Source organism: Trachemys scripta, chromosome 3, assembly GCF_013100865.1.
Source record: "Trachemys scripta elegans isolate TJP31775 chromosome 3, CAS_Tse_1.0, whole genome shotgun sequence".
Classification (NCBI taxonomy): domain Eukaryota; kingdom Metazoa; phylum Chordata; order Testudines; family Emydidae; genus Trachemys; species Trachemys scripta.
Genome location: NC_048300.1, coordinates 32051932 through 32071457, shown reverse-complemented (window position 1 = coordinate 32071457; position 19526 = coordinate 32051932). Strand labels below are relative to the sequence as shown.

Here is a 19526-nt window from a genome sequence, read left to right as displayed (position 1 = left end):
TACAGCTTAAGTCGACATAAATTATGTTGCTCAGGGGTGTGAATTAGCCTGAGCAGCATAATTTACGCTGCCTTAAGCACTGGTATGGACAGTGCTATGTTGGTGGGAGAGCTGCCGCCACTCATTGGGGGTAGATTAAGTCAACAGGAGAGCTCTCTCCCATCGGCTTAAAGTGGCTACACAGACAGCATCAGTGCAGCTGCGCTGCTGTAAACTCTCTAGTGTAGCCATAGCCTCTTGCCACAAGGTGCTCACAATGCCAACAAGAAAATGCAAAGTCAAAGAGGTAAAAGTGTATAAAAATTATAATGGTGAGTAATGCACATAAAAACCTAATCAATTCCCCTACTAGAGAAGTGAGTATATTTAAATATAGCTGCATATCAAATCTGCTCTGCTTTGAAACTGGTGTTTCTTTTAGATTATCTGAATTATTTAAGCACCTACTTATATATCCTTAAAGTGATTGTTTCATGTTTATTATTTATTACTTAGATAGGGTGTGATCTAGCTGTCATGGAAGTCAATGAAGCAACTGATTTCAATGGGAGCTATATCAGGTGCCTAATTCCTGCTAGTAATATTTGTAAGAAAAATACCATCAAATCTACTGGATAAAAGTAAAATGCAGAGTATTGTATCTTGGTAGTAGTAAAATGCAATTTGCTCATGTAATGTCAAACTTTAAAGGTCACAGGGCCTGATTCTGATCTCATACTGGAATCACTGCTGATTTGAGTCAGTGTCACTTAGATCAGAATCGGGCCCTAATTTTTAAAAAAATTTAGTTAAAAAAAATCTCACCATTTCCGGGCAGACATTTACCTTATAACTTCAATTTCACACTGTGCTGATGTAATCTGTGAGTGCCAAAAAAAATATAGGTCTTCTGAAAGTAACAAAGTTTAGAATTAAGACCCAGTCCTTCATCCCTTTCATGAGTAGTTCTTCTGAAGTCAACAGGTTAATCACATGAGTAAGAGCTGCAAGATCTGGCCTTTATTTAGCTGCATGAACTATTTCATATTCCTGTTACCTAGCTCTAAGCCTGATCCTGCACGATACTTAGAAACATCTAGGTGATGTGAGCCCTCAACTCCCATTGACTTCAATAGGTGGAGTGAGGGCGCGCAGCACCTTTCAGGATTTGTCCCGGAGTTTGGTTCTAATGAATAAAAGCAGAGAGTACCTATACCTTGCCAAAGTAAATTTTATAAATAAAATATTTTAAGACATTAACAATTGTTATATTTGTAATTGTTCTTCTAATCAAAATTCCAATGACCAGGAACCTCAACACATTTTGAGCCATTTTCCCTGCTCACAGTATGTCCCACACTACTGAGGCATTTTGTTCAGAGGTCAGGAATGTGGGCATGCTACCATGGGATTCAGGAAATCATTTACAGAAAGCATAAAAATTACTTTGCAGTATAGTACCTCAGAGCTAAGAGGGCATGACATAATATCTTTGCTACTCAAACATACTTGGTTAATGTGTAACCTTTAATATGCAATAATCACATGCCTTTAAACAAAAAATAAAATAAGTCAAATACAATTTGCATGATGATCAGAATGTAGTTAGAAAGGAGACGGCATGGATTTTAGAAACATTTATTAATTTAGATAATTTTACATCTTCATCAGAACTTACTATTGATAGCAAAAGCCTCAAAATATAGCATTTCTCCATTTAAGGACAGCTTAAGTGTTTTAAACCTTGCTAAGAGAAGAGATTGTGAAACTGTGAAAGTTATACTGTCCTTCAGATTCCTTTAGGATCTAGAAATTAATGTTGCTGGCTGTGTTGTACATTATAGGACCATGAATCAAAATAATTTGAATATGCAGCCAAAATTTTAAAAACTGTGAAGATTCCCATCTAATGTATGTAACTGAAGTAGTTTTGATTTCTAGACTTACTTCCATAGCAGACTAGTCAAAACATTGCTTTAAATTTAGTCAGATGTTATATTCTAGATGAGAAGGGCATGTGCATGAGCCATCAGAGACCACCTACCTTGTAAAAAACGTAAATCACAGTGGCTAAGAGTGACATTTCATAACAGAAACAACAAGGAGTCTGGTGGCACCTTAAAGACTAACAGATTTATTTGGGCATAAGCTTTCGTGAGTAAAAACCTCACTTCTTCGGATTCTTCCAGACCGTCATCCAGACGACCAGGAGAACGCAGAAGCAGTGCTCGATAGCGTGGCTCGACCTCGCCAACGCCTTCGGGTCCATCCCCCATAACAGTTTATTCAGAAAGTTAATGTAAGAATGAAAAAGGTACTACTGCACTCTGGACTCTGACTGTGTGCATTTGGATAAACAAACTGAATAAAAACTGTTATCAGTTACTCCAATGTAAATCTGGAATAACTCCACTGATTTCACTGGAATTACTCTTGTTTAATACTGGTGTAACTGACAAAAGAATTTGGCCTTCTGTTGTCTTGTTTTTTAAGCAGTAGGTCCATATTTCTCAAAAATATAATGTGTCTCTCTTCTGTACACTGGAGATAGGAACTTATTTTGAGTTGCAGGACAAGTTTATTCACCCATTGAAGTATTCTGTGAAGAATGGGTAAAAACATTCTGTTTCAACAATGCTATATGTGAAAAACTGTTTAAAAATATCAAGCATCTACATGTATTTCCAAGACAACGCTTAGAAATGTTACATTTTAAAGTGTACATATAACATTCAGCAGACAGTATAATCTAGCCAAATAATCACACTGGTTAAGTCCCTCCTTTTCAAAGAATTCAAATCATTCAGGGGAACTGACTCAGGCTGCCTGAAAATTTTCACTTTCAGGCTCTGGGAAAGGAAAGTTAAATCACAGCAAGGTATTCGGGAACGCCCATTGACAACAGTGGGCAATGAATGAGGCAGTTGGTATTGTTAAAGTGCATTAAGGAGCCTCTTCCTTTACACTCTTTGTATGGACATGATAAGGTTGCAAATAGGCCAGAATGGACCAAAATAGAAGCTACCCACAGCCTGCCATTAGCAGATCAACTTCTCTAGCTTGTTCCAAGGATAGTACAGTATATGAGCTCTTCAAATTTAGTACAGTACTAAATGTATCCCTATTAGGCCATCAATATTGAGGAAATGGGGAAACAAAAGAAAATATGGTAATAATATTTTTATAATCATCAGTGACCAAAAGTACATAATATAAAGCCAGGTTTGGTATCAAGGTAGATAGAAAGCTGGCTAGATCGTCAGACTAAATGGGTAGTGATCAATGGCTCAATGTCTAGATGGCAGCCAGTATCAAGCGGAGTGCCCCAGGGGTCGGTCCTGGGACCGGTTTTGTTCAACATCTTCATTAATGATCTGGATGATGGGATGGATTGCACTCTCAGCAAGTTCATGGATAACACTAAGCTGGAGGAAGAGGTAGATACACTGGAGGGTAGGGATAGGTCCAGAGTGACCTAGGCAAACTGTCAAGTATCAGGGGGTAGCCGTGTTAGTCTGTATCTACAAAAACAACAAGGAGTCTGGTGGCACCTTAAAGACTAACAGATTTATTTGGGCATAAGCTTTCGTGAGTAAAAACCTCACTTCTTCGGAAGAAGTGAGGTTTTTACTCACGAAAGCTTATGCCCAAATAAATCTGTTAGTCTTTAAGGTGCCACCAGACTCCTTGTTGTTTTAGGCAAACTGGAGGATTGGGCCAAAAGAAATCTGATGAGGTTCAATAAGGACAAGTGCAAGTCTTGCACTTAGGATGGAAGAAACCCATGCACTGCTACAGGCTGGGGACCAACTGGCTAAGCGGCAGTTCTGCAGAAAAAGACCTGGGGATTACAGCGAATGAGAAGCTGGATATGAGTCAACAGTGTGCCCTTGTTGCCAAGAAAGCTAACGGGATATTGGGCTGCATTAGTAGGAGCACTGCCAGCAGATAGAGGGCTCGGCACTGGTGAGGCCACATCTGGAGTATTGCATCCAGTTTTGGGCCCCCCGCTACAGAAAGGATGTGCACAAATTGGAGAGAGTCCAGCAAAGGGCAACGAAAATGATTAGGGGGCTGGGGCACAAGACTTACAAGGAGAGATTGAGGGAACAGGGCTTACTTAGTCTTCAGAAGAGAAGAGTGAGGGGGGAATTTGATAGCAGCCTTCAACTACCTGGAGGGGGATTCCAAAGAGGATGGAGCGAGGCTGTTCTCAGTGGTGGCAGATGACAAAACAAGGAGCAATGGTCTCAAATTGCAGTGGGAGAGGTCTAGGCTGGATATTAGGAAACACTATTTCACTAGGAGGGTGGTGAAGCACTGGAATGGGTTACATAGGGATGTGGTGGAATCTCCATCCTTAGAGGTTTTTTAAGGCCCGGCATGACAAAGCCCTGGCTGGGATGATTTAGTTGGTGTTGGTCCTGCTTTGAGCAGGGGGTTGGACTAGATGATCTCCTGAGGTCTCTTCCAACCCTGATATTCTATGATTCTATCATCTAGCACTTTAAAGATTAAGCCAGTACATAGAGGGCCAAAACCTGTCTACAACTACTTCCATGCAACACCAATGAAATCAAGCAGGTTAAATGGGTGTAAAATGAGCAGAGGATCTGACCCTCAGTATGTCAGTTATTCAGTCTGAATCTCAATCTCCTACTCCTCAGGCTAGCAGAGGTTGGAGAGGGGTATTGTTTCCATGGCAGCTTTTATGGGTTGATTTGGAGAGGAAACTGTTCTGAAATGGGCCTGGTCAGTGCTTAATTTGTCCCAGAGTTTGCCAGGGCTGAGCCCCTGCACCTCCAGGCTTGGCAGTTCATAGCCCCGGCACATCTGGGCTTGTTGCATCAGTTATGAATGTAAAAAAATTGCTTTAGCCCTGGCATCTCTTTTATTACAAATTAAGCACTGGACTGGGTTCATACATGGCAAGGAAGAACTGTAGTTCCAAGTGGGACCCACTGCTGAGGGCATGTCATAAAGGCCTTACAATGGTAGTATTCTCCTCCCAAAACACTACACATTAAATAAATAAGGTCTTTTACTCAATTATATTAGAGTTTTGAGTCTTGGGCTTTGGTGCTTTCAGGCTGACAATATAATGTTTTTAACAGGGGCAAATACATGCAAAATTCAAGGAGGAATATTTTAAAAACCTTGGGGTATCACATCAAGCAATAATTCACTCGTATCACATCAGATTTCTACTGAATGGAAATCTTTTTTTGTTACTACTTGCACTGAGTTCTCATCACTTGAATGCTTACCAGCTAGAGCCTTAATACGGGATCGCTCAAACAGTCGTGCAGAACTATTTTCATTGTCCCAGTCATCGACATCCCAGCGGTTATTCACATCACTGTATTGCTGTTGGATTTCAATATTGTCATAGTCTGTCGCTACTGTTGTTGTCATCTTGAACCTTCTTAACCTATCCTTGGCATCAGCTTCTCCTTAAACAGCTCTGTAGAAAGGAAAAAATAGGGTGGTCGCTTAGAACTATACACATACATTGAAAATATGCAATAAGATTCAAACTCAGGACTTTCGGCTTCAAAGTCACTGGCTTCCACTCAGTAAACCGACGAAACGGCTCCAATATAGTTCAGAAGTCTTAACAGCCTACCACTCCTTCTGAAATCCACTGAATAACGTTTACTTCCAGTAAAAAATAAATAGGGTCATCATGACTCACAACAAAGGGAATGGAACATGCTAAATGGCACAATAAGATATTTCCATAGTTATTTTCAAAGGGAATTTGTTTGCATTTTACACCTGTGAAACATGACTGTAAAACATGAACTCTAGATGTGTTAGGTACAAAAAACCTAATGTGCAAAAAAAGACCTAGACACATTTCCAAAAAGGTGCAGACTCATGTCAAAAAGTAAAAACACACTCATGTAAACTCATTAGATGAGTGTTTTGACAAGCAGGAATATTTAATATGAAGATGAAGAAACATTACTTTCTGCATATGTAAAGTCTGATCAAATGACTATCACAGGGAATTAACCTGGAATCCTGTCCAGTGACATACAGCACTAACCACCATTTCCTTGTACTTATTTCAGCAACAAAATGGTAGCATACCAATCATTACGTACTATAAATAATCCATTAGGCTGTTATCCTGCAATCAGCAGGATGGTATCTAGCACATCTCTACTGTGTTCCATCCAAGGATCTTAAAACATTTTACAAGCATGACTAAGGTCTGCAGTATACTTCTAACACAAGCTCACTGATGCCATCACAGGAACAATGTAAGGAAGGAATCAGCCCTCCATAGGCAAGGGGAGAGACGGGGGGAGGGAGAGCGGGATCATAATTTTCTACTGGTGCTATACCAACAGCATATTTATTACGCACCTTGTGTCAGTGGCCACAGTGTTGGGTAATCGAGTCCAGGCTCTACTCACTCCCCTGCCCACCTACTTGGGCTGGAGTCCTGAGTTTGCAGTAACAGTTTACCCCTGCACACCCAAACCTAAGGCCCAGGGAGACTGTGCAGGGATATAAACAGGTTCTTACTTCTCATTTATGCCTCTCTGTGGATGTGCTGCCTTGCACCTCTGGGGAGATGCAGATGTAACATCTGCTCTTGATTAGAAAAGAAAAGTACCGTACTTTGCTAGGGAAAAGTACATCAGTTACAAACAAACTGTGCATACGTGGACTGAATATTTCTAATGAACTGGGCCCAAAATATTTGCTGTAAGCCTTTAAATAATTATGTACAGGATAAAGAATAAATATAAAATCAAGTGCACCATTTCCCGTCATAAAGCAACGACACTGATAAAAGCTATACTCATAAAAATATGAAAAAGAGGGTCAGGGCATGAGGAAATCCAATACAAATAGGGTGACCAGATGTCCCAATTTTATAGGGACAGTCCCGATTTTTGGGTCTTTTTCTTATATAGGCTCCTATTACCCCCCACCCTCGTCCTGATTTTTCACACTTGCTGTCTGGTCACCCTAAATACAAACAATATGTACTACACAGGCATAGACAATGTCAACAAATTTAAAGAATCTAGTTTAATATATATAAAAATAAAAAGATTCCCCTCCCCTCCACAAATTCTATAAAAAGACAGGTCATTACGACAATACAGAATTACATAGCAAACTGATTTTGGACTGAGGCCTGCAGTCCTTTCTCAGGCATTGCATATTAACTTCAATAGGCTTTAGTAAGGATTGCAGGATCAGGCCCAATATTTTAAACACACAAGACCTGACTATGACATAGTTACATATCTTACATTTTTTAAAGCTTATCATGCCATAACAAAAGCAACATTAGGCATCAGGATGTTTATATGAGGATTTAGCTCTACAGAGAAATATGACAAAGTAGAGTTTGACTGTCATTATTGCTAAATCATTATCACACAATAAAGGATCCCAAACAGCATAGTGGTCATTAATAAAGTACGCAACACCTACAGCCAATGGCCAGTACAGCAAACAAAAACTCCTTGAACAATCTAATGGCAAAGCAAAAGCAACTCAAGACAAGGTCTGGATTTGGCCTAGCTATCTGGTGCCACCTACTGACAAATGAAAATGGAATACAGTAGCATAGCAATCAGAGCAAAGCACTGTTATTAACCTACCTTGAGTTCAAGTTACAAAACCTATTGCTATATATATTTTAAAGGATAGATGTATGGTTTTACTGAGTCCAGGTTCATTCCATCAGCATTTTACATTTTGCAGCTGACAAAAAATCCATCTCAATGGAACACAAATTGAACTTTACTGTTCTCTGAATGAGATGTGCTTGCTTTCCAGCCAAATATCCTAGAATAAAAAGTGTGGTTAATTTCCCCCACACAATCTCCTTATTTTACACAGAGATAGCTAGTGGTTATATAAGATACTGTTACTGGAGCATGTTTGTGAGCTATGTGACCTTTACAAAAGGTGGGAAGGAATCAGTTCTGTTATTCTAAGCTGCCAACAGATGAAAGAATATGAAACAAGCTGTTCTGGGAAGGCCTTTTAAAAAAATCATACTCCCTCATTTATGGCATTTTACCTTTTGGGGCCAACACTTTCCAGCAGAAAACTCTGAAAATAGATATTTTTCAGCCTGAGCAACTTAAAGCTGTTTCTGCCCACGTCAATAAACAGACACAGAAAAGGATGAAAAAAGCCTGATTAGTCCTCACACTACATGGTAGGAACATTTCTGCAGTAGCACTAGGGGACTGATTCTAATCTCACTTACGTAGGCTCTGGATCAGGCCTTAAGTTTACAGAAAGACTCCCATTGACTTCCATATGCTTTTGATCAGACCTGTACACTGGCATAAATCAGGAATAACTCTACTGAAGTCAATGGAGTTACACTGGTGTAAAACAAGCATAACTGTGACCAGAATCAGGCCTCATATCTTTTACACAGCATCAGATTAGACCAGTCTTAACTGCAAAATCACAGATGTCTTTGATATGAAATGTGTAGTGTAACTTACAACATTCCTTCTGATCCACTAAGAATCATGACTCTTTCCCCCGAAGTTTCAAATGGAGTTTTTGAAAAGAAGCAATTCAGAATGGAAAAATAAAATTAGTGAACCTTAAGGACTGAACCCGGTTAATTTCTCATAGATGAACTCAGTGGCCTATGGGAACCTATTTCTATATCATCTATATCTACAGATGTGTATACCAAACAGCTGTAACCCTCCTATTCCCTTATTCTCCTTTCTAATTCCGTGGGCCCAATCCATCCCTGGTGCATTCCTGGTAAAGATGCACTTGGTCCATTATTTCAAACCTGCTTGACTGGACGACCTGCATTTTCCTGCTGTTCCAAGATCGATGTAGAAAATAAGCATTTCTAAAAGAAGTGCTTATGTCTGGAATGTAGACTGAGTACCATGGGGACAGGCAGACCAGCAGGTAGAGGAGAGAGACTGCAGAGAAAAAATAAGTGCTTTGCAGGAGAGACTTTGATAACTATGACAGGTTTCAGAGTAGCAGCCCTGTTAGTCTGTATCCGCAAAAAGAACAGGAGTACTTGTGGCACCTTAGAGACTAACAAATTTATTAGCGCATAAGCTTTCGTGGAAATCGTTTCCCTCACTTGCTCTGACATAAGCCATGACTAAGTTATTAGTAATTATTTCTTTTAAATGCCTTGCACTAAAATTTTTAAATATGAAATAATTTGAAGCAGAAGGAGGCCATACTGTCAGCTTAATCATATGTATCAATACAGGAAGTTTCAGAGCTGTAGCCAGAGACCCAGGGAACAGACATTGTAGAGATCAAAGCCACAGCTAGAGGTTTCCACAGTTCTTTCTAGAGAATTTCAGTATGTTTTTCAGGATATCCACTCTAAACAAATCCACAAAAATCCTTCAGAAAAAAATACAGAACTTACCTAAACAGTATTGCCAACTTCAAGCGATCAAAAATTATGAGTCATACTCCAAAAAATCATGAAATTGGTCCAAAAATCATGACATTTAAAAAAAAAAAAAAAGAGTACATCATGTTTTTTAGATCCGTTTCTTGATTTTCGAACTCCCCCTGTCCATCCCCAGGGTGTGTGCATGTGACAATTAGTATTGCCCACTCTCATTCAACTACTGGATATAGGGTTGGCAACTTTCTGATTGCTGAAAACCAAACACCCTTGCACTGCCCCTTTCCCAAAGCCCACTCCTACCCCGCCCCTTCTTTGAGGCCCCGCCACCACTCATTCCATCCCCCTCCTTCCATTGCTCACTCTCCCCCACTCTCGCTCACTCGCTCATTTTCACCAGACTGGGGCAGGAGGTTGGGGTGCGGGAGGGCTGAGGCCAATGGGAGCTGCAGAGGTGGCACCTGCGGGTGGGGGCAGCGCGCAGAGCCGCCTGGCTGCCCCTGCTCCTAGGGGAAGCAGGGACATGTCACTGCTTCTGGGAGCTGTGCAAAGCCAGGGAAGTCTGCACCTTAGCCCTGCTGCACCACTGACCGGACTTTTCGTCACCCCGTCAGCAATGCTGACAGGAACCACCCAGGCCCCTTTTTGAGTGGGCATTCCGGTTGAAAACCGAACGCCTGGCAACCCTAACTGGATACGGTGATTTTGGCCCCTAATGTAGGAGCTCTCAACCCCACCTGTGCCCATCTCTGGACCAGCAATTGATCCTGTATCCCAGTCCCCCCATCAGTTCTGTCCCCATCCAACCCCCCTCAATTCAGCCCCCCCCAGTTCAGTCCCCATCATCACCATCCCATCAGTTCAGCCCCCTTACCCCACAACCCCCACTGCCCTCAGTTCACTCTCCCAGCACGCACCCCATCTGCTCAGAACCCACCATCAATACAACCCCCTACCCCATCAGCCCTCATCTATCTAACTTCCAGCCCCCCGCAGTCCCCAGCCTCACCTCTGCTCCTAAGAATTCTTCAGCCTCCCCAGGACTGGTGGAAGTGCTCCCACACCCCAGGCTGGCAGGGGAGTAGCCGCCTGGAGCTGACAGTTGGAGCCCTGACTGCGCCCGGGGAGGCGGACAGGATTTCTTAGTAAAATTAAGCCTCACTTTTAGAACTCTCATATGTCAGGATTTTTTTCCCCAGTTGATTCAATTGCTTATTTGAGGTTTGGCCCTTCCCTAGAGCCATTAAAATCCATGGATATTCACAGACCATTCTTGCGGATAGCAGATTGATAACAGATACAACCACACAGGGCTCTACTCACCAGCGGCGCCTGCCCCCCGGCATCCAGCTCAGGCAGCCTGGGGTGCGCAGCGCGCTCGGGGCCAGTGGCTGGGGCTGGGCGGCACATCGGAGTCAGGGCTGTCCAGCCCTCACCGCGCCGCTTCCTGTCCAGCAGCTTGGGACCCTCGGGTAGCGCCAGCATCCCCACCATAGCCCGGCAGCACTGGCCGCACTCAGTCCTGGCCCAGCTCACCAGCTTCTGGGCAGCAGGGCCTGCCCCCACACAGGGATTGGAGCGGGAGGGGCCCCAGCACCCCACCCCTCCGCCCCACTATGCTGCAGCATGCACTGCTATGGCCATGTACCGTTGCTCACGAGCCCCTGGAAACAGCACGCGATGCGCTGCTCCTTCCCCCAGCCTGCCCCCACACCGCCCCTTCTCCTCGAGACCCCACCCTCGCGCTGTCCCTTACCCCCAGTCTCCACCCTCGCGCTGCCTCTTCCCTGCAAGACCCCACTCGCTCCCTTCCTCCCTCCCCCCCATAGCCCTTGTGAGATGGCTTCCTGCTGCGGGTGCGGATACAGGTAGAAGACAGCTAGAGGATCGAGTGTCAGATCGCAGGTTGATACTGGCGGATGCAGATCAGATGCGGATCCACATTTTTGTGTCCTTGAAGGGCTCTACCCTTCCCCTCTTCTTTATACCTCAGATGAAGTTTCTCTTCCCTGCTGGGGTGTAGCTACATTGTCTCTTCTCTGAACTTGTTGGCTTGATAGCTTTGTTTATCTGATATGTAAATGAATTCTCATGGTCTCTCAAAGTATTTTGGAAGTAACTGCCCAGTGGAGAAATCACATTGCTTTGTTCAGGGTGGGGTATCTCCTTTTTGACTGGAAACACATTTTAAGAATGTGCTGCAGCTGGAAAAAAATAAAATCCTGACATTTGAGAGTTCTATCGGAGCACATGAGGGAGTCTTAATTTTACTCAGACATCACAATTCTCATAATCAATTTGCAAGAGTTGGCATGTCTGCCTAAAAAGGGCCAGGGAAGTCTCCTGTTTTTCCTTGTATATTTTTCTGCAGCTTCTTGTGTTTCCAGCTGCAGCCCTGGTCCAATACTGCTCCACTAGGGCAGTGGTTTTCAAACTCTTTTTCTGGGGACTCAGCTGAAGAAAACTGTTGATGCACGCGACCCAACAGTGCTGGGGATGAGGGGTTTGGGATGTGGGAGGGGCTCAGGGCTGGGGAAGAGGGTTGGGATGAGGGCTTCAGGGTACGGTAGGGTGTCAGGGCTCTGGGTGGGAGGTGCAGGCTCTGGGGTGAGACCTGGCATGAGGGGTTTGGGGTGCAGGAAGGGATTCCAGGTTTGGGGGAGGCTCAGGGCTGGGGCAGGGGATTGGGGCGCGGACTTACCTCCGGCAGCTCCCAGTCAGCAGTGCAGCCGGGGTGCACTGTGGACCACGTTGCACCCTGGAAGCGGCCAGCAGGAGGTCTGGCTCCTAGGCAGAGGCGCGCAAGCAGCTCCGCGTGACTCTCGCCCGTGGGCACCGTCCCCCCCCCAGTTCCCATTGGAGCTGGTTCTCGGGGCAGGGGCAGTGCACAGAGCCCCGTGGCCCCCCTGCCTAGAAGCCAGACCTGCTGCTGGCCGCGTCCGGGACATAGCGTTGTGTCGGAAAAGGTAAGCACTAGCATGCCTTAGCTGGACAGCACCACCAATGGGACTTTTAACGTCCCGGTCGGCGGTACTGACCAGAGCAAGGTGACTCAGTGCCTTACATGCCGCGACCCAACAGTGGGTCTTGACCCATGGTTTGAAAAATACTGCACTAAGGGCTCTGGGGGAGCAAGAGGAAGGTCAATATGAGAATCAGGTGAAGTTTTCAGGTTTCTTATTCTAGAAAAGGAATCCCTGTAGCTCTCCTTAGCTAAAATCTTAAGTCACATTCCTAAATTATGCCTGTCCCTATTCAAAAACTGGACACAGTATCTTTAAGACAAATAAATATAACATGGGAAAAATATGTTTGACAATACTTTTACAGCTGCAAAAGTATCTATTATGTATCAGAGGGGTAGTCTGTATCCACAAAAACAATGAGGAATCCGGTGGCACCTTAAAGACTAACAGATTTATTTGGGCATAAGCTTTTGTGGGTAAAAAACCCACTTCTTCAGATGCACAGAGAAGTGGTTTTTTTACCCACAAAAGCTTATGCCCAAATAGAAGTATGTGATCACCATTAATTACTTAAAGCATGATATATTGTCTATAATATTCTCCAAACACATCACAGATGCATGCTGAAAAGACTTAAATATATGTCTTTCAGTGACAGCATGTTACCTTCACTGAAGTTCTGCTCAATAATGGTATTTGCTCAGTTATCCGCTGCTTGATGATTTCAGCAAGATCTTTGTGAGTGCAGAGTTGCTCTACTGAACTATATAGTCAGCACAAAGCAGGACACACTTGTTTTGTTTATCATTAGCTTACTGTAGCATTCTCCAGTCATGTGTAAGGTGCCTGGTAAAACACTTGCAAGAAATACACTATATAATATATGGCACATACTAAAAAGTATTTTTGACAGAGAAAAGATTTAGCTCAAAAATGCAACTTACTTGACTTAAAATATCCTGGCTTTAAGCTGAAATAGCAATTTTAACAATGCAACAGACTTTGTGTACTGAACAGAAAATCAAGTTTAGCTGTCATACACTGTGAGTAGCCAAATACACAGAACTCTAAGGGTACAGTGCTTTCACACTAACAGAACAGTTGATGATCTAATGTAACACTATGGTGTCTACTCCAGCATTCACATAATTACCAGATCAAGCCCTTTAATTTCAAAGCATTCTTTAAAATATACTGTATAAAAAGAGTTTCTCTGTTCTTGACATTATCTACAAAAAGATTAAGTGGTTTATAAAAGAGAATCAACTACCAGACAGCATTTCTCTCACACAGCTTTTAAAGACTATTTCCTCCAAGGGGAAGAACTTTTGTATTTACTCTCATAAATATACTGGATTCCGATGCATTATTTATCAGATAACAGAAAATAAACAATTTTATTCAGATCTGAGGAAAGAATTAATTTTAAAAGAAACTCATTGATTACTCACTGTGAATTACACTATTGTGTTTAATAGGATATGATTATAGTGACAATAATTCTGTCATAACCACATCCGGATTTACTTCCTAATACAGTACTTGAATTTATTATGACTAAATTAATTTTACTTTATTTTAACTTTACTTTAAAGAGTTATTAGGACATTTTACATAGAAATAAACTATATAGTCAGTCAGTTTCAAGTTACTCTTATTCCCCAAGGATTATCAAGAGATTTTGATTTAACTCAGAGTATTGACTATAATAGGATGACTATGAGCCGCCAATGTGATATGGCCGTTAAAAAAAGCTAATGCGGTCTTGGGATGCATCAGGTGAGGTATTTCCAGTAAAGATAAGGAGGTGTTAGTGCCGTTATACAAGGCACTGGTGACACCTCATCTAGAATATTGTGTGCAGTTCTGGTCTCCCATGTTTAAGAAGGATGAATTCAAACTGGAACAGGTACAGAGAAGGGCTACTAGGATGATCCGAGAAATGGAAAACCTGTTTTATGAAAGGAGACTCAAAGAGCTCGGCTTGTTTAGCCTAACCAAAAGAAGGTTGAGGGGAGATATGATTGCTGTTTATAAATATATCAGAGGGCTAAATATCGGGGGAGGGGGGTGGAGAGGAATTATTTAAGATCACTACCAATGTGGACACAGGAACAAATGGATATAAACAGGACATTAGGAAGTTTAGGCTTGAAATTAGACGAAGGTTTCTAACCATTAGAGGAGTGAAGTTCTGGAACAGCCTTCCACGGGGAGTAGTGGACATATCTGACATATCTGGCTTCAAGACTAAGCTTGATAAGTTTATGGAGGGGATGGTATGATGGGATAGCCTAATTTTGGCAATTAATTTATCTTTGATTATTAGCGGTAAATATGCCCACTGGCCTGTGATGGGATGTTAGATGGGGTGGGATCTGAGTTACTACAGAGAATTCTTTCCTGGGTACTGGCTGGTGAGTCTTACGCACATGCTCAGGGTTTAGCTGATCGCCATATTTGGGGTCGGGAAGGAATTTTCCCAGGGCAGATTGGCAGAGGCCCTGGAGGTTTTTCGACTTCCTCTGCAGCATGGGGCACGGGTAACTTGCTGGAGGATTCTCTTCACCTTGAGGTCTTTAAACCACGATTTGAGGACTTTAATTACTCAGACATAGGTTTGGGGTTTGTTACAGGAGTGGGTGGGTGAGATTCTGTGGCCTGCATTGTGCAGGAGGTCAGACCAGATGATCATAATGGTCCCTTCTGACCTTAAAGTCTATGATTCTATTATTCTATAACTAGTTATCTTTTGAAGAACCATCTCAAATGATCTCATTACTTATGCAAATTGTCTATTCCCTGACTAACACACTGCTCACCGTATTTTATTTGCTTGACATTCTTACAATAAGCTATGTAGATTGGATGGCTCAGAGGGCTGGAAATGAGATACAAAAACTTCCACCTCTAGGTTACCAGAATAAATTTAGCCAAAGTTGACTGTGACCAAAAACTGTTATCATACATCTGGTGGTCTCCATCCATTTCCTAAATGTCAGATGTATATGTCACAGCAAACAACATCATAACTGGTATTCTTGCTGGCAGTCTCCCCAGAGACGCCAAAGGCTGAATATGCATAGAGTCTGAACTATCCTCGCATGCTTATGGGATGTCCATTTAGGATGGCAGGAAGAAGCTTGCACTTATCTAGCCCATATTGTTCCTCTTGTGTTGATGTACAGAGGACATCAGCCTCTGTGGCTGTCAGTCTGGTTCTTAACAATAAATTCACTTTACCATTTTTAATTTTTTGTAAAGAATAGCTGAATAGCAATTAGACTTTATATTTATAAAGAGTAATATTCAGCTCCCTTCATCCAAGAATAACAAAACATATGTTGGATTTGTTTCTACAACTTGGCACTCTCACAGACTGGCTTCTACTTCTGCAAGATACATATAAGTTGCCTGATCCCAAATGATTTAGAAACACCTTAGGAGAAAGTTGAGGCTGTAAAAAGATCTAAATTAATTTAAAAACAATATTATTAAAATTGCTACAGTTAATTTTTTTAAAAAAATAAACATTTAGGGCCACAACCTGGCAGTTAGCTAACTACATGCTAACATATGCACCTGAAAAACTGGAGACCTTAAAAACCAAGCCTACAAAATCTGAAAAGATTCAGTTACATTTCCAACATCATCCTTAACTTGGTTTCCTTACTCTGACAAATGCAACATTTAATTTTGAACAGACCAGTAACAGTCCTGCCCACTTATCCAGGCCAGAAAAAAAATTAATAGTGACCTGTGAATGCATTCTGCACTGGAGATAAGAATCCTTACTGCCCTCATGGTGCAATCTGGATACCACTACATCACAAATACCTACCTCCACTTATGGTCCACATATACAAGACCCCATCTTTATCCACTACCCTCCATGAGATGGATACTTCACTCTACCCCATTTACCTTTCTAGCATTACTCAGAAACCCCATGATTTAGGTACAGACCAGATATCAGCCTATGCACCACAAACACTTAACTAATGTATACATTTGCAAAATAGGACTGAAATCTCCTTCTTCCAGTTACATGCAGGAAGGGTGTGTATAGGTCATAAAATTACAAATATATGTTCCCATATAAGTAATTGGCATAGATTCATAGATTATAGGACTGGAAGGGACCTCGAGAGGTCATCGAGTCCAGTCCCCTGCCCGCATGGCAGGACCAAATACTGTCTAGACCATCCCTGATAGACATTTATCTAACCTACTCTTAAATATCTCCAGAGACGGAGATTCCACAACCTCCCTAGGCAATTTGTTCCAGTGTTTAACCACCCTGACAGTTAGGAATTTTTTCCTAATGTCCAACCTAGACCTCCCTTGCTGCAGTTTAAACCCATTGTTTCTGGTTCTATCCTTAGAGGCTAAGGTGAACAAGTTCTCTCCCTCCTCCTTATGACACCCTTTTAGATACCTGAAAACTGCTATCATGTCCCCTCTCAGTCTTCTCTTTTCCAAACTAAACAAACCCAATTCTTTCAGCCTTCCTTCATAGGTCATGTTCTCAATTTAATCATTCTTGTTGCTCTTCTTTGGACCCTCTCCAATTTCTCCACATCTTTCTTGAAATGCGGTGCCCAGAACTGGACACTATACTCCAGCTGAGGCCTAACCAGAGCAGAGTAGAGCAGAAGAATGACTTCTCGTGTCTTGCTCACAACACACCTGTTAATACATCCCAGAATCATGTTTGCTTTTTTTGCAACAACATCACACTGTTGACTCATATTTAGCTTGTGGTCCACTATAACCCCTAGATTCCTTTCTGCTGTACTCCTTCCTAGACAGTCTCTTCCCATTCTGTATGTGTGAAACTGATTTTTTTTTCCTAAGTGGAGCACTTTGCATTTGTCTTTGTTAAACTTCATCCTGTTTAACTCAGACCATTTCTCGAATTTGTCCAGATAATTTTGAATTATGACCCTGTCCTCCAAAGCAGTTGCAATCCCTCCCAGTTTGGTAACATCCGCAAACTTAATAAGCATACTTTCTATGCCAATATCTAAGTCGTTAATGAAGATATTGAACAGAGCCTGTCCCAAAACAGACCCCTGCGGAACCCCACTTGTTATGCCTTTCCAGCAGGATTGGGAACCATTAATAACAACTCTCTGAGTACGGTTATCCAGCCAGTTATGCACCCACCTTATAGTAGCCTCACCTAAATTGTATTTGCCTAGTTTATCGATAAGAATATCATTCGAGACCGAGGTTGATCCAAGGTTTATGAATCTGAAGTGCCTTCAAAATCTGAGAGGGATGAAGTGTGGAGCATGCTTTCAGAAGTCTTAAAAGAGCAACACTTTGACATGGAAACTATAGAACCCGAACCACCAAAAAAGAAAACCAACTTTCTGCTGGTGGCATTTGACTCAGATGATGAAAATGAACATGGGTCGGTCTGTGCTGCTTTGGATTATTATCGAGCAGAACCCGTCATCAGCATGGATGCATGTCCTCTGGAATGGTGGCTGAAGCATAAAGGGACATATGAATCTCTAGCGCATCTGGCATGTAAATATCTTGCGATGCCGGCTACAATAGTGCCATGCAAACATCTGTTCTCGCTTTCAGGTGACACTGTGAACAAGAAGCGGGCAGCATTATCTCCTGCAAATGTAAACAAACTTGTTTCTCTGGGTGATTGGCTGAACAAGAAATAGGACTGAGTGGACTTGTAGGCTCTAAAGTTTTACATTGTTTTGTTTTTGAATGCAGTTATTTTTTGTACATAATTCTACATTTGTAAGTTCAACTTTTATGATAAAGAAATTACACTACAGTATTTGTATTAAGGGAATTGAAAAATACTGTTTCTTTTGGTTTTTACAGTGCAAATATTTGTAATAAAAATAAATATAAAGTGAGCATTGTACACTTTGTATTCGGTGATATAATTGAAATCAATATATTTGAAAATGTGGAAAACATCCAAAAATATTTAAAATAAGTTTTATTCTATTTGTTTGCTATTAATCGCAATTAAGTTTTTTAACTGCTTGCGCACCCTAGTTACTATGGACCCACCACTGAAAAATTAAACAAAAATGAGAACTGCAAGTGCTCAGCATTTTGGAGAATTAGGCCAAGAATGTCTGTTTCAAATATGACCCCATTACATCCATATCTGAGTGCTGCACAATCTTTAGTGTATTCATCTTCAGTGTCCACATCACATTTATGTGCAATAACTAGAAAGAACCTCTGTTTTGCAGCATTTCCTCTAGTGTTTAACCTCTGCCTTTTACACTAGCAATTTCTCTTTAGCTTTTCAGGAACACAAATTTCTCTCTCTCTCTTTACAAAGAGCCTACAGGATACTGCTGGCACCTACATACTGAGATGATGGGGGCCCAAAAAATACCTTAGACAAGGAAGTAAAATTTCAGATCCTAGCCTCTGCATGTGTCTGCACTTTGCAGGTGCAACATTTTCACTGGAGCAACACTTACATGCACAAGTGTCAATTTGTACTCACTAAGCTCATGGATGTGAATTGAAACTTGTGTGTACAACTGCTGCACTAGAAAAAAATGCATGCCCAGTTTTTAGAATTTTTAAATTCTTAAATATGTGTCGCCTGCAAAACATGGGGTTATGTTTGTGTGTATGCAAAAATGGAAGCAAGATAGAGAACCTTATGAAAAAATCCTCAGATAAGAAAGAAAAGCATCAGGAATAACAATAAACCCCCAAGTCAAACCTTGCTTGAGTAGCCTCACTGACGTCAACAGGCAAGCAGGGTTTGGCCCAATGTTTCCTCAAAAAGAATATTAACTCTGTTTCATTGTCCCAAAAGGAAAGCAGCACACATCATCCTGCTCTTCTTGGCCTCTCTAAACTAATTCTTCACAGAGAAAGATGTCAGGTAAAACTAAACTTACTGGCTATATTCGGCCATACTGAAGCTTTTAATGGACCCCAGCTGCTGATTCCTTTCTACATTCCTCACATTCTTTTAGCCAACTCCTGACAAGACTGACAGAAATCTTTCCCCCTAAACTTCCATCTGATGTACAGATAAAATAGTTAGGCCTCTTCAGTCAAGAAAAAGAAATACATATCATTACTGCCTTAATTTTAGATGCACGCCTATAGGTCTCCAATGACCTTTGGGATGGGTTAGGAGATTTAATGTCATCTAGATTAAGTCAAATTGTTTT

The 19526-nt window shown here is 41.8% G+C and overlaps 1 protein-coding gene across 2 annotated transcripts in view; it reads right to left on the bottom strand.

Moving 5' to 3' along the window:
* Positions 1–19526, bottom strand: part of SPTBN1 (spectrin beta, non-erythrocytic 1) — a 196511-nt gene that overhangs the window by 134731 nt on the left and 42254 nt on the right. Inside the window, exon 2 of one of the 2 annotated variants that reach the window (XM_034764396.1) lies at positions 5247–5443. In XM_034764396.1, coding sequence (XP_034620287.1) covers positions 5247–5394 — 148 coding nt within the window. In that variant the 5' untranslated portion in view covers positions 5395–5443. Of the gene's footprint in view, positions 1–5246; positions 5444–19526 lie in introns of those variants that run through there. The other variant, XM_034764397.1, reaches the window with a different exon arrangement.